At 43.8% G+C, this 20954-nt stretch overlaps 2 protein-coding genes across 3 annotated transcripts in view; one reads left to right on the top strand and one right to left on the bottom strand.

Moving 5' to 3' along the window:
* CP (ceruloplasmin) overlaps positions 1-3474 on the top strand; it is a 51229-nt gene extending 47755 nt beyond the window's left edge. Inside the window, exon 20 of the mRNA XM_058661419.1 lies at positions 3338-3474. The gene's annotated coding sequence lies outside the window, so the exon portion shown is untranslated. The remainder of the gene's footprint in view (positions 1-3337) is intronic.
* Positions 1-20954, bottom strand: part of HPS3 (HPS3 biogenesis of lysosomal organelles complex 2 subunit 1) — a 37189-nt gene that overhangs the window by 7811 nt on the left and 8424 nt on the right. For both annotated transcript variants that reach the window (XM_058661422.1, XM_058661421.1), the window contains exons 3-14: positions 20744-20915; positions 20566-20651; positions 16364-16556; positions 14587-14668; positions 12250-12404; positions 10933-11041; positions 7318-7499; positions 6358-6538; positions 4976-5209; positions 3287-3472; positions 2500-2688; positions 1481-1588 (exon numbers count right to left, since the gene is read on the bottom strand). In XM_058661422.1, coding sequence (XP_058517405.1) covers positions 1481-1588; positions 2500-2688; positions 3287-3472; positions 4976-5209; positions 6358-6538; positions 7318-7499; positions 10933-11041; positions 12250-12404; positions 14587-14668; positions 16364-16556; positions 20566-20651; positions 20744-20915 — 1877 coding nt within the window. The remainder of the gene's footprint in view (positions 1-1480; positions 1589-2499; positions 2689-3286; positions 3473-4975; positions 5210-6357; positions 6539-7317; positions 7500-10932; positions 11042-12249; positions 12405-14586; positions 14669-16363; positions 16557-20565; positions 20652-20743; positions 20916-20954) is intronic.

Below are 20954 nucleotides of genomic sequence, written 5' to 3'. Positions count from 1 at the left end.
GCATCGGATTGGCGCGCACCGGCCCGTTGCAGCTCACTTGGGGAGTGAATCATGGGATGGAAGATCTTCGTCTCTGTCTCTCCTCCTCTGTGTATATCCAGCTTTCCAATAATAATAATAAAAAAATCTTTAAAAAAAAATCAATGAATTACACTTTTTGAAACTTTTTCAGTTATTAACTCAATAGAACTTTTTCTAATTGTGATGGTAAAGATGAGCATGTCAATTGTGGTGGGGCAAGGCCCTGTCTGTCTTGCCCACTGCTGCCTACCACATACACAGTGTGTGCCAATGAAGTGTTTGTGAAAGGAATGAATGTGGGCTGAGTTGCCAGAAGCCATGATACCATGAGGTTTATTTGAAGATTTATTTGAAGATTTATTTGAAGATTTCTGAAGAACTAAGCCAAGCACTCTGGCTTCTCAAGCATCCTTCCCTAACCCCATCCCCAATCTGACATTGTGGCCTGGTAAGAAAACCACATTTCCATCAGTTTCTAGAAGTGTAAGTCGAAATCTACAAACTCTGAAGGCTAAAAAGCCAAATGAAAAATGCATGAACGCAGCTGGGTATTAACAAATGCTTGGCACTGCGACCCAGAAGATAATGATGAGCATAACACAGACAGGACGGCATTAACACTGCCCAGGGAGGGGAGCCAGCTGCACTCTCAGGTCTCACAAGCAACTGAGGGAGGATCTGGGCGAATCAGCTGTCCTGGATTTTTCAAGAGTAACTTGAAATTCAGAATTCTTAACTTTTATATGTGAAAACAGCTAAATTGGACAGACCAAAACCATGCATGGATAGGAATCAAAGCTGGTGCTTAAGCCACTGACTTTACTCACACATCTAGCCCATCCCACTCCATCTAATGCATGGATGGGAACACCTAGTCCATGGGCATGTTAGGCCTGCAGAATCGTTTGGTCTGGCCCTGCCAAGGCAACTATAGGTGTAACTGAACATTCAATAAACTTGACCTGCAGGGTAATTTTTAGGTTAATAATTCTATATGGCTCACAAGTAATGCTATAAATATCCAAGATTCCCACACCTGACCTAGCCAAATGTGGACTCTACTAATTTCCATTTCCATGATCAGAATTCTTGCAGAATTTGGCTACTTCATCTTCTTATAACACAGGTAGGGTTAGAGGTCTAAAATGTACAAAAAATTAAGACATTTATAAAAGATTACATCAACAAAAACATCACTGAACAGGTGCCACACTGTGTTCTCACAAAATGTTTTCAAATACATCCTGGAAATGAGGACAATAGGCATGTGTCTTGGAGAAGGGCAACCATCTGTGATGAAGCCAGTCTCTCAGGCCAAGTGCCACACCCACTGGCAGTTCTGCGTGAGGTGGGAACTCGCAAAATAGACTCCAGATGAACAGGATCCTGAGGCCTTTCCACATTCAGACCCACACTGAACCCTCACATGCAGTCACAAGAATAGAGGCATTTCATTTACCTGTAATTTTGAAAGGTCTTCTGCATAGTTTTTATCATCCAAAGACTCAGATGATACTAAGACGTGAACCCATGGGTATATGAAGCCATAATGTCTACAAGCATTTATCTAAAACATAAAAGAAATCGATCACAAACAAAGCATCAGAGCCAGCAAAATGCTTTCTTCATTAATTCCACACTAGGGAGGCAATCACCCACGTGCCGCCATGTTGTGAATTCGGAGAACACTTCCCGGGAACTGCAAGGTTTGGACTGGATTCCTTTTGGAAATGCTTCGGCCTTAATGCTTCTACACCAGATCATCTCTACCACGTACTTCCTGAAAGTTTACAATTTCAAATATTCCAAAGCAAGCACATTTTAGCAAAAAGAGCAAAACTGCTTGGAAGCCAATTTTACCCCAAAGGAGTTAACAGTGACATGAAAACTAATTTTGACTAGTATTATTTTCTTTGGGAGGCAAAATATCTTCCAGAGGTTCTCAAGACAGCCTTCATGAATTCCCCTTTATTCTAGAAGTTAACAAGAAAAGTTGAGTGACAAATGCCGAGTCAGACACGGGAGCCCACAGGGCTGGGGCAGGTTGGACAGCAGAAAGGGCACAGGTGTCGCAGCTGCCTTGAATGTGACAGGTCAGCTTCCATGCATGCAGCTCATGGGCAGTGGGGCCCAGGAGGGTGTTGGCTTCCCAGAAGCCTTCTGCAGGCCCTTCCCCAGGAGAGAAATCTGCATGCGTCCCTGCTCTCATATCCTACTAAACGCACGTGTGCTGAAGACGTGGAGATGGAGTGACATTTTGGGGAAAGCACCTCCCCACGTGCTGTGCTACTAAGGCACTACTGCAAGCAAGCCATGTCAAATGTCAGCAACTTTAGTCACAGACAACTTTTTAAGTGTATCTTTTTTTTAACTCCTGCTTAAATAAGATGTCCAGTAAGAGAAAACTGCAGGGGGGGGGGAGAGTCATTAAAAATATACATAATGTATGGGCCTAGGGTAGTACCCTCACAGTCTTACCAGATCCTCGGACGTTCGCAAGGGTGTAGTGTCGGGGGGCTGTCTCTGAGACAGTCTCCAGATGTACTGCGACGTGAGCTTGAAAAGTAGTTCTGGAAGTGCCACATCGGGGACACATGCCACCAGCTGAGCTTCCCAGAAGTCTACCAAGAGCTGAGGAACGGTATCTCCACCCTTACCACAGAGCGCCTGGAAAACAGTGAGACAGCTCCTGCAACTCAGATCCACACAGCAGAAAATACTAAGCTACAGACAGGCTCAGTTTCACGCCACCAGGTCAGCCAGCACTTAATAACACAGCATTAGCATCAGGGTCGGGGTAACAGACATTTGAAATACACAACAGATTATAGCGGGTTAAAGCACTGCTTGGGACACCCATACACCACACTGCAACACCGGGCTCAAGTCTAGCCTTTGCTTCTGACCCAGCTCCCCATGTCTGAGGGGCAGCAGACGCTGGCCTGGAGCATCCAGCTTCCTACCACCCACATGGGAGACCCAGATACAGTCCCTGGCTCCTGCCTAGGAACCAGCAGATGCAAAATCTCTCTTTCCCTGTCACTCCACCTTTCAAATCAATCAACCAATCTTTAAAATAAATAAAACAGATCTTATGTTACATGAAGTTTCTTCAGATACATCCTTTTAGTTTGTACTTTTAGAAATTACTTATGTGTAAATCTGCTTTTGTCAGCAAACAAATAAATGAAAACTTATTCTGCTGCCCTGTGTTCACCAATCTTATCAGGCTAGCCAGAAAAATGACATTTTCTGCACAACAAACCTTAAAGAAAGAATCCGCTTCTTCCACCCCAATTTTGTTGTTCTTTTGCAGGGCAAGCATGGAAGCCACCAGCAATCCGGGCTGAGTCTCCTTCAAGTGAGCCGCAAACTCGGTTGGAACACCCTGGCCCTTCCTGTGTTGAAGCAACAGGCGTGGTTCCAAAATGAAGCCACACACCAACTTCATCTTCAGATAAAAAAGAAATTCAGAAACAACATGGACAGTTCTTCCATCAGATCCATCTTGGAGATACATGCTAGCGTATTCATGGCTCATGGCTATTAACAATTAAACACAACTTCCCCCTTAGCAACAAAATTAATTCTTACCCTAAGAAGGCTATTTTTAACTTTTATATTAGTTAGTAATAGTTACGTACCAGGATATTACATGTTAGAGAGACTTTCATATTTAGGCTTACTTGTTTTGAAAATAAACTTTCTCAAAATCACAAAAGGAAATTTCATTTCTTTAGAATTGTACTCAAATTAGAAGACATGGTGATGTGGACTTGCCTTCTTCATCGTAAGATAGCATTTCATTTGCATGGTGATAAAGCACCAGTTGTCTTAGAAACCAAAGTTACGGTATGGGAACAGTCAGGCCAGATGGGCCACAGAAGTGACATTACAGGAGCCAAGGCTCTGGGGTCAGGCTGCCTGTTCAGTCTGGCTCTAACAATCAACACCGTGATTGAACATGTTACTTAACCTGTGTGTCTTAGTTCTCTCATCTGTAATGGCTGTAACAGAACATACCTGATAACATAACGGTAAGAATTAAACAAGCGGACATAAACAAAGGGCTTGGAATAGGCCTGGGACACAGCCAGTGCTCAATTAAGATTATCCCTAACATTTTCCTTACATGGTTAGCATCTTTGGTTAAGCCCCTAAACAACTCCTTTTCCAAGGGGAATAACTTCTCTTCCTTTGATGTAACACTCAAATGTTCAGAGCTCCTTAAAAGCATCTGTGATTTCCCCCTGGAGCGCCTTCTGTGACTACTAGAACTCCAAGGCTCAGCTGTGCGTAAGTACACTTCGCTGTGCTGTCTTCAGTGCACATGCTGTATCCCTTATGCCGGGTAAGATGTCTGCGTGGGTTAGGGCCTCCCTAGTCTTCTGAGCACAGTGCTCTGAACACAGCTGACACCAAGCTGTAGGGTCTCTGGGTAGCCACTGTCTTACTTCTTTTTCACATGCTGGATTCAAAGTCCCACTAAGAATCACCACCCTTCTAATCTGAGTCTATTTTGCATTATGAGCCAGAAAAAGCCAGAAGAAAGCTGTATTTCTCAAGCTATTGCATCTTATTTGGTCTTCTGTTAACACCAGGCAGGCGGGGCCTGGCGGATAGCCTAGTGGCTAAATCTTCACATTGCATCCGCCAGGATTCCATATGGTCGCTGGTGCTAATCCCAGCTGCTCCACTTTCCATCCAGCTCCCTGCTTGTGGCCTGGGAAAGCAGTAGAGGGTGGCCCAAACCTTGGTATCCTGCACCCTCATGGAAGACCCCGAGGAGGTTCTGGGCTCCTGGCTTTGGATCTGCTCAGTTCTGGCTGTTGCATTCCCTGGGGAACTAAACCAATGGGTGGAAGATCTTCCTCTCTGTCTCTCCTTTTCTCTGTATATCTTTCTTTCCAATAAAAAAAAAAATCTTAAAAAAATAATCAGGCAGGCACCATACCTCTGAATGGCTCTTCATTTCATTTCTGTACGTGTCAAGATCTCCCATGTTCAGTGCCACTGCTGCCTTGGTCAGTGTCACTAAGACAGATGAAAACCCAGAAGTATCCATCTTCCTCAGGTAGCTCATGGCAGTTACAGGATTAATATTCTTCATAGAAGGACTACAGAGAATATGGGGCAGTTGCTTTGGTTCAGTCACATAAAACATCTTAACAACTTTCGCTGCAAATTCCTTTGGTAAGCGTGAACAAGGAATAAAAGGGCAGTCAGTTAGTAGAAAGCAACATAAGATTATACTTGCATATTTATATTTAATGAAGAGTTGATGCTGATAGATGGGAGCTCAAGCCTGACCCAAAGTGATCTCTTTCTTGTTGTATAATGAAGAAAGGGCAGTGAAAACAAGCATCACATTATGGCCAATGTTTCTAATTTCAAAGAGTATATAGGAACAAAAGTATGTCATTAAATTATACTTAAAAGTTCACCATAAACACTACAATAAGAGGTCGGTTCTGTAGCATATCACACTAAGCCCCTGCCTGTGGTCCCAGTCCCCAATATGGATACTGGTTTGTGTACCGGCTGCTCCACTTCCGATCCAGCTCCCTGCTTATGAGTTGGGAAAGCAGTGGAGCAGGGCTTAGGTCCTTGGGCCCCTACACTCAGGAGAAAAACCCAGAGGAATCTCCTGGCTCCTGGCTTTGAATTGGCTCAACTGCAGCCATGTGGCCATTTGAGGAGTGAATCAAAGCATGGAAGCTCAATCTCTCTCTCTTTCTCTGTTTCTCCTTCTCTCTATAACCCTTTCAAATAAAAATAAACCTTGAAAAAAATTACAAGTAGTTCAAAATATACACTTTGAAGTAATTCATATGATAAAACCTCATTTCTCTTAAAATCTTAAAACATTTGGAATCACAACTTCCAACTCAGAATATTTGCATTCAGCTATGTTTAAAATATATAAGGGACTTAAAATATCTCATAATAATGTGCTATGGCCACTGTGCAGGGCTTGGAAAGCAAAGCTTTGGACACTTGGAGAATAGGGCAGCTGGGGTTGGGGGGAAGGAATACAGATGAGAAGTACGAAGGCTAGGTCCACGGTCATTCTTCTAAGGCCATTCTGTTGTTACTGGGTGGGTCACTCAACTTCAGTGGGCCACAGCTCCCTGTGTATATAAGTGGTCCATACATTCTCTTCCTAGCTATAATCCCATAATGATTAATAAGAAAAGGTTCCATTATACTTTTACAAAAACACTGATCAAAAAAGAAAAATATTTGGAATTTGACTTCTAAATGATATTACATAAAATAAAGTATTGAAATACAAAGTTAGATATATTAGACATAACAAAACAGGAAACTATTCACTTCACTTAATTCTTCATCCAGGTTTTCATAAAGCGAATGATTAATAAAAAAGATTAATCCCCTCTCATATTTCTGTGATTCATTGTCTCCTGTCCAATCCACACGGGCCAAAACTTCAGCCATAGACAAACCAGACATCTTATAGTATGGTAAGGCAAGGTGGGAATGCTGGGTGTCAAGCCTGAAAAAAAAAAAAAGATAGAGAATAACCCTCAAATCCACAGTAATTAAGTGTAGATATCTAACTCATGTAATAATAAAACAATGTTTTCCTGAAGACATAAATCTTAAACATGCTTTTCTACTGCCAAACTCTTTATGTTCTTTTACTAAGTCATCATTCTAATTAATGCAGTTTTTTTTTTTTTTGGCTTGCTTATAATGGAGTGCAGAATGAGAAATTCATTAAGTGTTTTATTATTCATAAGGTAGCACTAAAATAACTGTTTTACAGGTTGAGAAAAGCTTTCAACTTATAATATACATATGAATCCAGCAAGTATCTGAAATATTCATAGACAAAAAAATGTGTAAGTATAATTCTCAAAAATAAAAATCATTATTCATCCTAGAGTCCCTTGCTTGCGTCATAAAAGCACTGACTACCAAGACCCAATCATAAAAAGTCCAATCAGGACATCTTTTATATTGGGAATTTTCACTGGTCAAGGCCTACATCCCTTAAATCTGAAAAATGGTTAGATTTCTAAGTGAAGTAGTGAGAGATTCACAACATGAGATTTATTGCTTGTCCGACAAACTTGGGACTCATAAGGGAATGGATCATACTCGTCTCTTATCTCTAAGCCAAGAAGACAGTCCCTAATTTCATTCATTGGACACATGTGATACACATGAATGAAAGAACCACCTCCCTTCACGCCTTCGTCCAATGGGGAAAGCCAACAAGCACACACAGCGTTCCAGATGGCTTGTACAGCAATGTCCAAAAGGTGTCACCTGCTGTAACAATCTCCCAGGTGTCCACAACTTTCTTTAAATGCTTCTAAAAGTTCTTCTTTCTCTTCTGGTTCCAGCTGACTGGCATCCATCAGGGCTGCCCTCACCAACAGATGAGCCTCACTGAGAAGATGGATACAGCTCTGGGTTTTTACAGTCTTATAGGTATTACTATAGTCTACCTGGAACAAAAGATATATAAGCAGCAAACATGACTCACAAAATCACTCCCAAAAGTTCCCCTGTTCCCAAGAGCGTCTATATATCTTCATAATAAAGTTAATATCTGGAAATAGTAAATCCTAAAAGTAAATAAATGTGTGGCTAGTTTATTCAGGGACTTGGCTAAAGTGTTTTTCCCCCCACAATCTATGACCCAAACAGTACCATGTTAAACTACTGAATAATATGGTGTTACTATGAACTCAGCAATGATTTCACCCTCTTTTTTTTTTTTAAAGATTTATTATTATTGGAAATCCGGATATACTGAGAGGAGGAGAGACAGAGAGGAAGATCTTCCGTCCGATGATTCACTCCCCAAGTGAGCCGCAAGGGCTGGTACGCGCCAATCCGATGCCGGGAACCAGGAACCTCTTCCGGGTATCCCACACGGGTGCAGGGTCCCAAGACTTTGGGCCGTCCTCGACTGCTTTCCCAGGCCACAAGCAGGCAGCTGGATGGGAAGTGGAGCTGCCGGGATTAGAACCGGCACCCATATGGGATCCCGGGGCTTTCAAGGCAACGACTTCAGCCGCTAGGCCACGCTGCCGGGCCTGATTTTACCCTCTTTTAAATAAAGGTAGTAAATATATTTGAAATGACTAACTTGAAAACCAGAGTTCTGTGATGTAACTCCGCCATAGTCACACTGAGTAATCCTCCTGAAATTGGTGATTTTAGGTGGCCCATTCTCAGTCATTGCGGCCACTTTAGGAGTGAACAAGCAGATGGAAGATCTCTTTCTGTCTCTTTTCTCTCTTATCACACTGCCTTTCAAATAAATAAAATGAAGCTTAAAACCTGGTGAGTTTAAGTTCTACTCTGTCTACTTCTGTTACTGACAGTGAACTCATAAAGAGCAGTCCAATCACTCAGCTGAAATAAAAAACTTTCAATTAAGCAAAACCAAAAACCAAGGATAAAGATGACATAACTATCTGCATTAAAATGCCAGGGACAAATCAGGCAACCCCTTGTACCTTCAGTTTGGGGCAAACAGACATCATTTGCTTCCAAAGGTAATATCATTACAAAACACACGCACACAATATTGGAGCAGGCATTGTAGCACAGCGCGTTAAGCCACCGCTTGTTATACCAGCATCACATAGTGGGATGCAGGTTCTCGTCACAGCTTCCAAACCTGCTTATTGTTAACATTGCTAGGAGGCAGCAGATGATGGTTCCAGTGCGTGCGCCCATGCCACCCACGCGAGACACAGACGGGTGGGTCCTGGCTTGGGCCTGGCCCAGCTCTGGCTTTTGCAGGCATTATGGAAGTCATCTGGGGCACAGAATATGTCTCCGTCTCTTTCACTCTGCCATTCAAGTAGGTAAACAAACAGCATTTCCAAGGCAATATTCTGTATCAAGTCATGAAAAAAAATTCAGAGGACAGCGCTGTGGTACAGCGGTTTAGCCACCACCAACCGTGTGTGTGTGTGCCCATCTCTCCCTGTCACTCTTCAAGTAAATAAAATAAAACTTAAAAAAAAGAAAAATCAAACTCAAAAAAGCAATATTTTCTCCAAAGACAAAATAGATTATCATATTTCTTTTTAAATCATAGTCACAAAATTAAAGACTATACAACTATTCCAGCTTCAAGGAAGTTAAAGAGACAAAGTAAATGCGCCCCGCGGCGTGGCCTAGCGGTTAAAGTCCTCTCCTTGAACGCGCCCAGATCCCATATGGGCGCCAGTTCTAATCCTGGCAGCTCCACTTCCCATCCAGCTCCCTGCTTGTGGCCTGGGAAAGCAGTCGAGGACGGCCCAAAGCCTTGGGACCCTGCACCCGTGTGGGATACCCGGAAGAGGTTCCAGGTTCCCAGCTTCGGATCGGCGCAGTACCGGCCGTTGCAGCTCACTTGGGGAGTGAATCATCGGACGGAAGATCTTCCTCTCTGTCTCTCCTCTCTGTATATCTGACTTTGTAATACAAATAATAATAATAATAATAAAAAGAGACAAAGTAAATAAATATACTTCTTACTGTCCTCGACTGGATCCTGAACTAGAAGCCACTGTGGGGCCAAGAAACAAAAATTGGTGTGAACTGTATACTAGATACTATGTCAATGTCAAATTTGCTGAAGCGTATGCTGCAGTATGGTTGCGCAGAGAATATGTAGATTCTTAGAAAACGTAAGAAATATTTGGGGAGCAAAGTCACCACATTCACTGTATTTTTTGCAACAGATCAGGAAAAAAAAGTGTGTGTGTGTATGCTCAGAAAGCACATGAGTCCAGAAAACAAAGATACTGACGGGGTGAATACAATGTTTGTTTGTTACCATTCTTTTTTTATTCAAGCATAATTAGCCTCATGTTAAAAAAATATTTATTTTTATTGGAAAGGCAGATATACAGAGAGGAGAGACAGAGAGGAAGGTCTTCTCATCCACTGAGTCTCTCCCCAAGTGGCCACAACAGCCAGAGCTGAGCTGATCCGAAGCCAGGAGCCAGAGCTTCTTCCAGGTCTCCCACGCGGTTGCAGGGTCCCAAGGCCTTGGACTGTCCTCCACTGCTTTCCCAGATCACAAGCAGGGAGCTGGATAGGAAGCAGGGAGAGTGGGACACGAACCAGTGCACATATGGGATGCCGGTGTGTGCAAGGTCAGGACGTTAGCCAGTAGGCTACTGCAGTGGGCCAGCTTTTTGAGCATTTTAAAGAGGCAAAATTTTTTCCTAGTGTGCCAGTTATCATATTTCAAAGGAATAATAGTAAGATTGAGATAAATGCTCTTATATTTCTTGTAGCTCTGTTTCATAGTCCTCTTTGTTAGCATTCTTTCTAAGTCAAGATCAAGGACAACTTAAGTTTACATTGGCTCATCAATCCCTTTAAAATGGGATTACAGGGCCCGACACAATAGCATAGTGGTTAAAGTTCTCGCCTTGCACTCTCATATGGTCGCCGGTTCTAATCCCGGCAGCCCTGCTTCCCATCCAGCTCCCTGTTTGTGGCCTGGGAAGGCAGTCAAGGATGGCCCAAAGCCTTGGGACCCTGCCCCCGCGTGGGAGACCCAGAGGAGCTCCTGGCTCCTGGCTTTGTATCAGCGCAGCACCGGCTATTGCGGTCACTTGGGGAGTGAACCATTGGACAGAGGATCTTCCTCTCTGTCTCTCCTCCTCTCTATATATTCAACTTTCAAATAAAAATAAATAAGTCTTTAAAAAATGGGATTATGAATAAAGGAATTCTATTTTCATATAAAGGATTTTTACTGGCACCACAAATGTCAGAAATTGTGAAAAAACATTTACACTTCGCTGTCCAAGGTTAGAAGCTGGCCAGCCGTAGCATCCTGAACATAAGACAATTAGAATTCATTTCTAGTCACAATTTCACTCATATTTCTACAAACAAAAATCAGAAGCCTAAAACGAGTACCATTTCTTTGTAGAGCTGCACTGGCGAGACTGTATTCACGATGTACAGATTCCACCCCGCCTCAGTCACAGGAGGTACTTTCATCTTAGCACTGGTATCTTTTCTAGAACTAAAACAGAAGATAAGAATCCTAAAGTAAGGCATATTACTCACCAATAGCAGCTTTAAATGGCTAATGGTATCATCCTCGCCTTGAATGCACCGAGATCCCATATGGGCGCCGGTTCTAATCCCGGCAGCTCCACTTCCCATCCAGCTCCCTGCTTGTGGCCTGGGAAAGCAGTTGAGGACGGCCCAATGCATTGGGACCCTGCACCCGTGTGGGAGACCTGGAAGAGGTTCCTGGTTCCGGCATCGGATCGGCGTGCACCGGCCCGTTGTGGCCCACTTGGGAAGTGAAACATCGGATGGAAGATCTTTCTCTCTGTCTCTCCTCCTCTCTGTATATCTGGCTTTCCAATAATAATAAATCTTTAAAAAAAAAAAAAAGATTCGCTGTGAAAGTCCCTGGGACCAGGTTCCCTGCTGCATGTGGCCTTCACAGCCCAGCACAATCTGTGTTACAAATCTAAGCAGAGTATAGCACTCAAGACACCAGGGGCTGCTGGAAAAACTCAGAAAGCCCAGGAAACTGTTAAGTGTGAACAAAACACTCTCTTTTGCTTTTACCACGATATGAATTTTCCTCAGGTTACAATCTTAAAATTTTTAATCAAATGGATGTTCAAATAAAAATTTCCTTAAACTACATTTTAAAATCTGATATTTTAAAAATGTTAATACACAAGATTACAAATTTTGTTTTCTCTTGACAGAAAGTTTTTAAGATCAAATCTCAGAGCAACTTGAGTAGTCTCCACATCGGACCCGGAGTTCAAGTCAAGCTCCAGTCGCTGGGTGAGGAACAAACAATTCCTAGAAGCAAACACCTGTGAGAAACAGCAAAACCTTGTTGAACCTAAAATACACTAGACGCATCTCTCTTGGAGTTTGAACTAACTTGATGGGTTGTGTCTTTGTCTTCAATCAAGCATCTCTTTCAGTCTTAAGCAAAATACCACTGATTTTTACTGAACCTATTTTAGAATTTTCTTCTAGTAAGTTCCAAAGTCAATATTAAGCAACACTAAAGAGATCCTTCAGCACTTTCTTTCCTGTCTCTAGAAAAAAAAAAAAAAATAGAAAAAACCACATGATCATTACAGATTTTTATCAAACAAAAAGCAGATAAGCAGATAAAATAAGACATACAGGAGATATACCAGCTGCAAATCATTCCAGAAATTGGCAGAATGTTTAGAGCAAGGAGATGCTTACAGAAACTTCCTGGTGGACTCTCTTCTCTCTGGAATAGGCTCAGGGTCTGCCTTGGTCAGAAGCACAATGTGGTTTTTAAAGTGACAGAGAGCTTTCAGGCCTATGAACAGCTGTATTCTTAAAGCACAGACATCCATACTGACAGGAGGGCAAGCCTAGCAAAGGAAAAGGGAAAAAAAAAAAATCACAAATTTAATCAAGGGACAAAGGCACATGAACTTTAATCTTCAAAATAAAACCAGTTTATTTGATAAAACCCCTTTCACTTCCTCTTTTCCAACTGCGTCCCCTCCCCGCCAAGAGCGCTGTTCTCAACAGGGTCTGGAAGTTATCTTCAGCGACGTGACCATCTGTTTAAGTCACTCACGTTCAACACCTGTTGACTGAGTGCACCCAGAGAAGGGTGCTCTTGCAGCTGTCCGCTCCCGAGGGGCAGGCCTGAGCCAGCAGCCCGTCACCACTAAGAGTGGGCTGGCTTCAGGGTATGCCCAGGTGTATCTAGAACAAGTCAGTCATAATGAAATGACATCCCACTGCATGTGGAATACATACAATGGAAGTGCTTGTATGTTCATGGCCCCTGACAGCTAGTCCCCTAGGTGTCAATAGTGCCTGGCATGGCTGACAGGTGGCTACTGGAAGAGCTACTGGAAGAGCTCCTGCACCTGGGAGGTACCACCAACAAATAGAATGGAAAAAGAAAGATAGCAGCACTCCTGGGAACTCACAAAGTGATGCTGCCAGGCCCCTGCCCTCTCCCTCCACTAACGCTATTTTGACTGTGGGGTCGTTTTTCACTGTCCCTTACTACAAAGTGTTTACGGAAACACTTTGGTCCACACTTTCATTTCTAATTAAGGTGTTGGTTAATGCTGACAAGCCAGAATCTCAGAAGAAAGGACCCGATTCTGGGGCTGTGAAATCTTCAGCCATCACAAACCTTGAGTCGGCAGCTGGGCTAAGGGACTGGGAGCTCCCTCGGGGGCATCCAGGAGCTCAGAGAGAAAGGATGGTCACTACTGTCCGCCTTTCCCACTTTCGTGGCCCTCAGCTGCCGCCTACCAGCCCTCTGCCTCCCTCCCCTTAGCTGCTTCTTTGTTGTCCCCCTCTGGTTTTGGAGGTCGGAAAAGAGATGGCATTATCTTTTCCTCCAAATTTAGACTTCATCCTATTTCAACTTGTTCTGTGCTCCAAGGTGCACCTGCACCTTTGTCTTTCCAAGGCTAACAATTCAGGAATGGAGGGAGGAGGGAAGAACAAAATATGGTAACCACCCTCCCCATTTTCACCGGGGAAATAACCCTGTTTTGAAAATAATCTTGTGAAAGCGTTGTGCAACTTATACATGGGAAGGAATAGGAAGTCTGTGACTCCTTCTTAGAAACAGACTGTAGGCAGAAAGGAAACTAGCCCAGAGTCACTGTAGTCGGAGACCATGCTCTCCCAAAGACGCTATTGCTTCTCCTCCAAAGGCAACACCTTAGCTCCTACATGGGGGCAGGCTTCTCAACACAACTCCAATACTGAGCACTCTTTTTCCTGGGAAAAAAAAAATTCCAAGTTCCAGATATTCATAAACCAACTTTTGAAATAGAGGCTACTATAATTTGGGAGTTTTCTGCAGCATATAATTTTATAGCAAATATTCATTCAAATAGCTTATACTTCAGAGATAAAACAGCATAGTTGAATATTATGTAAGTGACTAGCATACTCTTCAACTCAGGATTCAAGGGCAAATGATTCAGAATTATATCATGAAAGTTGTCCACACTTATTTTATGGTCAAGAGCTTTTCAAACACTAAGTACATTATTTCTCAGTGGAATGTGGTTATTGATCCAGCAAAGCCATTAGTCTCAGACTGATTACAGAAAGTGAGTGAAGGCTTAGAAAATGACAAAAGAAATAGGCGTATCTAGCAACTGTATAAATAGATACTTTCAACGTACCGAATTCCTTTGTTGTGTTCTTGAGTGTACTGATTTCCATACCGTTTTAGTTAATAGCTCTGTACAATTGCCATCAATATTTCCATTAACAAAAAGCAGTTTATTACCATCATAAATTGCTTTCTCTGAAGCTACACTGTACATCTTTACCAAGCTATGTACTGAGCCGATTTTGAATGAAACGTTTTCAAAGCAATCTTAAGCCTTCTCAACTAAACTATGAATCACAAAATGCTTACTACTAAATCCAAATATGCTGCTTGAATAAATAAATCAACATTAAGGCTTTCAGTCCCAGCCAAGCTTAGGCCCAACAGCACACCTGCAGGAACTCCATCTTCCTGCATGATGGTAGCATTTCAGTGGCACATCAGCAGGCTCTTACCTTCAGGGTGGTGTCCATGTAGGGGTCCTCCTCCCGGGCCACCGCAGCACTGCATCGCACCGTGAAACACTGCAGGTTGTTACTAGGGAAGAGGAGGGAGTCTGCTGAGGGACGCGGAGACTGATGATCAAGATCCCATCACATGGCGCGTTTCACCGGCGATCAGCGCAAGCGCAGGGGTGGGAGAAGACCCGAACATTTGTCAAACACTCATGATCTAGACTGCTTCTCAATGAGGAGAGTGACTCAAAATCCCTATGGAGTGTTTTCAAAACGATGTAACTGGTCCTCCTCAGCCGCGCTAAGACAGCAGCTCAAGGAGTTGAACCTAGACGCGCCGTTTTCTATAAGGCCCCATGTTTGATTCTATGCCCACCCCTAGTTAAGAACCAGGGCTCCGGAGCAATGGTTTCAAACACGGACAAAAAGAAGGCCAGAGGATCTACCCAGCGGACATATGAGTGACTGTCAAAGCAAGATTAGAACCTGCTTCCTGCCTATTCCACCTGACCCATCTCAGGATGAAATTCTGCCTGGATCATGTGGAGAAGCACACCTCAACCAGGAGACACAAATCAGTGAGAGAACTGAAAATGAGAGAGTGTCAGAAAGAATTTTCAGACACACCTAATCCAGCAGCTGGTCTTTAGGATGAGAACACGCGGGAGGCTCTGGCCTGATCCAAGGCCCCTCTGGACAGCAGGGACTGTGACACACAAGGCTCCCGAGTTTTCACGCTCCTGTCTCATCACAGCCTTGGGCTGCTTCTGCACAGCAGTACACAAGGGAATAAGGGACATGGTTCTCATGTGTTGCTATCTAAGTCAACAATCCACTACTGGCATTAAGAAGCAGTGTAGTTAACCCAGGAATTGTGAATGTTTGAATTGTGAATGTGGAAGGCTGAAATCTTTGAAATTTAAAAAAAAAAAAAAAGAAGAAAGAGCTACAGCAAAGCTACAGAGACACGCTACAGCAGATGTAAGACTCCACCAAGATGTGATGTGGCGTTCTATTACGGAGTAAGGAAGTGGCGGTTGAACCCTTGGTGCCACCACACTGGCTCCACAGTGTCACAGAGTCTGTGTCTTTGCTGGGACTCAATAGCCTCCTCTTACATTTGTGTGGGAGAAAGCAGATGGTGAGCCTTGGTCACAGCTGCCTCATCAGAGGGTCCAAGCTCAGAAAACAGGAAATCAAACGAAACGCATTGGTGAGATGAAAGGAAACGAGCTCAACTGCACTCCAGAGCCCAGGCCATCTGCCAGAAGCCACAAGACTTTGGTTATCGTAAAACCTCCCTGTGAATATTTTCCCACCTATGCTAATGCAGGGGAGGGAAGAAGAGTGGAGAGATGGAAGCAGATCATTTTACCAGCCATTCAAAGCACTGTTTCCGAACAATTATCAAATCACTCAATTCATACTGAAATAAGCCAGTGAGAAGAAGAAAAAAAAAAGGTTGAGGAAATCTAAAGAGAAGTCCTGATCGGCACCACTAACGTTTCATTAGAATTCCTTAAGAAAACCTTCCTTTAGAAGGAACTGGACTTTCTTACAAGGATCCCCTCTGTGCAATCAAACAGGACAAAGACAACACCAGTCTCCCATCCCTTAGGTCACCGCAAAGGCAGCTTTGGGCACCAAAAGACAGAGTGACAAAAGACAGCTGTGACCCAGGGAGTTAGGACCATCTGTCAGTTCAGGGGACACCTCAAAACTGATGGGAGCATAAGTGACTCAAAGGCAAGGCCAACAAGTGACTCTGTCACAGTACCTTGTGATGACATGCAGAAACTGTGGCGTGAGCACCGCCTGCTGAGCCCTCTCCGGGTATTGGTAGATGGACATCAACTCAACAGACTTGACAATCATGTAGAGGTAGCCCGCGTGAGGTAGCGAGAAGAAGCAGAAGAGACTCAGCAACTCCTTTTCCTGAGACGAGGTTTTTCCATCTGATGTAAGAGAACCTGCACGCAAAAATCGTAGAAATGTCTATGACCAAAGCAGTGCACCAAGGGAAGTACATCAGACTCCATCGGCGGTAAGCAGAGTTGCTAAGGGGAAGTTACTTTTTACAGAACAATATCAGTACCAGAGGAGTGACATAATTAGAATAGCACCGATTTGCAAGCCCTAAAAATGAACAGATCTAGTTAACAATCATAAGAGGCTGTTAACGTCCCCAAAAGGGTCACCCAGGTACCAAATGCTTCCCAACAGAGCTCAATGTATTTACGGTATTCAAAACTAACAGAAAATACCTAATTCCAACTCTAGATCAGCACTGTCATTGTAAATATAATGAGAGCTATATCTATAAAGTTTTCTAGTAATCTCACTTAAAAAATAAAACAGCTTGGGCCTGGCACAGTAGCCTAGTACCTAACGTCGTTGCCTTGCAAGCACTGGGATCCCATAGGGGCTCTGGTTCATATCCCAGCTGCTCCACTTCCCATCCAGCTCCCTGCTTGTGGACTAGGAAAGCAGTAGTGGACTGCCCAAACCCTTCAGACCCGCACCTGCATAGGAGACCTGGAAGAAGCTCCTGGCTCCTGGCTGTGGATCAGCTCAGCTCTGGCAGTTGCTGCCCCTTGGGGAGTGAACCAGCAGATGGAACATCTTTCTCCCTGTCTCTCCTTCTCTTTGTAAATCTGCTTTCCCAATAAAAATAAACAAATCTTCAAAAAAATAAATAGCTAAACTATAACATTGTTTGAGCCCAACAGATCCAAAACATTACCAACAAGCAAAAAAAGAATTAATGAATGAATATTCTGTATATTTTTACTAAGTTTTCCAAAATCCAATGTGTATTATATTTTTACAGCATGTCGGGAAAGTGGGCCAACGGATCTCCGTCTTTCCCTCTTTCTCTGTAACCCCCCCTTAGAAAAGTCTAAGAAATTAACCAAGGGCCGGTTCAGCGGTGCAGTGGACTGATTCTCCACCTGTGGCACTAGTTCCTAATGAGTGCCAGTTTAGGTCCCCACTGCTCCATTTCTTATCCAGCTCCCCGACAGTGGCCTGGGAGGGCAGTGGAGGGCGGCCCAAAGCCTTGGGACCTTATACCCATATTGGAGACCTGGAGAAAGCTCCTAGATCCTCATTTCAAACCGGCACAGCTCTGGCCATGGCGGCCATTTCAAGAAGTGAATCAGCAGATGGAGAAACTCTCTCTCCATCTTTCCCTCTCTATCCGTGATCATGACTTTCAAATTAAATAAATAATCTTTCTAAAAATAATAAAACTAATAAAACGTAGTCCTCTAATTGACCTCTTTCAAGGATACTCATTAGTATCAGAAGTCTCAATTCGTGTTTTTCACAACTGAGCCAAAGCCAAATGTCTGGGTTTTTCTTTCTGATATTCCCCCACACATACCTGTGCTCCAGCCAAACACAACTGCTTGCTAATCCCCAAATACACATCACAACTTTATACCCTGCACATGCTGCTTCTCTCATGCAAAACTGCATGAAAAATTGCATGTTCTAAAACTTCTCCTCATCTATAACATAGCTCCCATCTCTTCGTTGCTGTATTCAGTAATCAGGCACCTACCCAGGGTGTGGTTCCAGGGAGACAGCAGTAGCACACAGAACAAGCTAACTACTTTCATGGAGCTTTTATTCTAGTGATGGGGGCTGAAATAAATACGTGAACCATAGAGTGTGTTGCTAAGAGAAATTTTACATTTGAGAACAAGAAAGTCCTCTTGAGTGATGCTATTTTTTTTTAAGATTTATTTATTTTAATGAAAAGGCAGATTTACAGAGAAGGAGAGACAGAAGAATCTTCATCTGCTGGTTCACTCCCCAAGTGGCCACAAAGGCTGGAGCTGAGCTGATCCAAAGCCAGGAGCCAGGGCTTCTTCCAGGTCTCTCACATGGGTGCAGGATCCCAAGGACTTGGGCCGTCCTCGACCGACTTCCTAGTCCACAAGCAGAGAGCTGGATGGGAAGTGGGGCAGCTGGGATACAGATCAGCACCCCATGGGATCCCAGCACATGCAAGGCAAGGACTTTCGCCACTAGGCTATCACTCCAGATCTGAGTGAGGTTACTTTTAAAAATATTTGATTATTTCTTGGAAAGGAAGAGAGAGAGAGAGAGAGAGAGATCTTCCATCTACCAGTTGACTCCCAGATGCCTTTATTAACAGTCAAGGTATGTCAGCAAGTTCCAGAAGGACATCAGCAACTCCATCCAGGTCTCCCATGTGGGTAGCAGGAACCCAAGAACTTGGTCCATCACTTGCTGCCTCCACGGTGCCTCAGGAGGAACCTGGACTGGTGGTATGGAGTAGCCAAGACCTGAACCTGGCACTCTGATGTGGGGCATAACTGTGTGCCACAGCCCCCACCTGAAGGTACATTTGAGCTATGAATTAAATGACCTAAATGCACAAGGATGTGAGGGAAGTATATTCTAAGCCTACAAAAAGCAAATAACGTATCGTACATTAAAGTATATCAAAGTACACTTGGCTTATCTGAGAAAGAGAGGAAGACCACTATGGATGGGAAATAGTAAACTGGAATGAGTTCAGGGTTAAGGCCATGTAGAGCCTGGGAATGGGTCTGAGAGCTTGATTCCAAGTGCAATGAGCAGTTTACCAGATGCAGAGCTGGCGCTCCTCGCACGGCTGCTGGTCCTACCTGCCATCTAACCTTGCTGACACGCCCTCCTTACTCTATGAGACCGGGCCTTGCTTTTCTCAGTTCCTCAAACATGACATGTTCCCCTTCACCACAGCGGTTTTGCTATTTCCTCCACCTCTTTGCTTCCCCTCCACCAAGTCCTAAACCCAAGCCAACCCCATACACCCTTCGTATCCTCTTCCTTAGAAAGCTTACCCTGACTCCAGAATAAGGATTCCCTGTTGTGTTATTGGCTCTCATACAACATTCATCTCAATGCATAAGTGTGACTCTGCTATTATTCAGTTCCTGACGGCCTTCCGTCACTGAGATAGTTAGCTCTATAAGTGCAAGGACTTTGCCAATGAACTTCTGCTCACTGTTGGTTCCCCAGTATTCAGTGCAATGCTCAACATAATAGGTAATCAATAAATTCTTACTGCAATGAGAAAAGCAACAAAAACAACCAATCAAAATAGTATTTATATTTAATATTTATGACTGCCCGGGGTCCGCTATGGGCGTTAATTTGTGTTCCAGCTGTTCCACTTCCATTCCAGCTTCCTGCTAATGGCCTAGGAAAAGGCGTGAGGATGGTCCAAGTCCTTGGGCCCCTACACCCACATGGGAGACCCAGAGGAAGCTTCTGGCTCCTGGCTTCCGCATGACCCAGTCTTGGCTGTTGTGGCCATCTGCTTGATGAACCAGTGGATGGAAGATTTTTACCTCTCCCTCTGTGGATGTAACTCTGTCAAACAAATAAGTGTTTTAAAAAGTCTCTTCTTCTAGAAGATATCCAAAATTGTTCAACAGGACAGACCTGCGTGTGATTGGTCATTTTCATTTTTAGTCCCTAATTAGACTCCGATGGAGCTTTAGAATAAATGCATGTGCTCAGACTGCACTAGGGCCCAGTGACGTCAGACTCTCCAGCACACAGAGCCTCGGCACCACTGTTTTTAAAGCAATCACATCGGCACATGCAGCAGTGGTGAGGATCAGTGCTCCTGATGAACCTCCACTCCGTGCACACGACCCGCCTGGCTCACAAGGCCGTCAACTAACCAGCCAGCACTGAGTGTAAGCCTCCGCTCTCCCTGGGCTCAGGTTTCCCTTTCTGGGCCCGGAGACCATTTCAGAAAGGGAAATCGGTTTTGTTTGTCACATGCTCTCCCAGGTTTCACTTCTCCTGGACAACAGCACTTCTCTTTTGGGACTTATGAGGCTCAACATGAAATTTGCTCAGAAACACAAGGAGACACCGTGGAAGACGCGAAACCCACGATCTATGCTGGACTTCCTTCCCAGCGCTTGCCCGGCAGCCCGCCACACTCACCTGTTTGGTAGATGGGCAGCAGCTGAAGGGAATGCAACTTAACGTCGTCAGAAAAGGCACAGAGGGAAATATCAGGTGCAAAACGTCTGTGGGTTTAAAAAGGAGAAGGACAGATGTAATTTCCACATGCTGTAAGCCATATATGTCAAATACTGGTGGATAAAAAGCTTTCTGATACCTATAAAACAGATGCTGAACGTGGGAATATTTCACTTTTTCCTCAGATAATCCCGTAGACTCCAGTGTCACAGATATTCCCGACTGTTCACTTTTTTCACCAAGGAGCTCCATGGGCTTCTGGCAGACGACAAAATCATCTGGCTCTAGCTGAGATGTGTCGTCATTGATACCTTGAAAAGTTTCCAGAGTTTAACAAACTTAAAACTACC

Source organism: Ochotona princeps, chromosome 3 (assembly GCF_030435755.1).
Source record: "Ochotona princeps isolate mOchPri1 chromosome 3, mOchPri1.hap1, whole genome shotgun sequence".
Lineage (NCBI taxonomy): Eukaryota > Metazoa > Chordata > Mammalia > Lagomorpha > Ochotonidae > Ochotona > Ochotona princeps.
The sequence above is the reverse complement of the archived record's forward strand: the minus strand, read 5'-3'. Positions and strand labels throughout refer to the sequence as shown.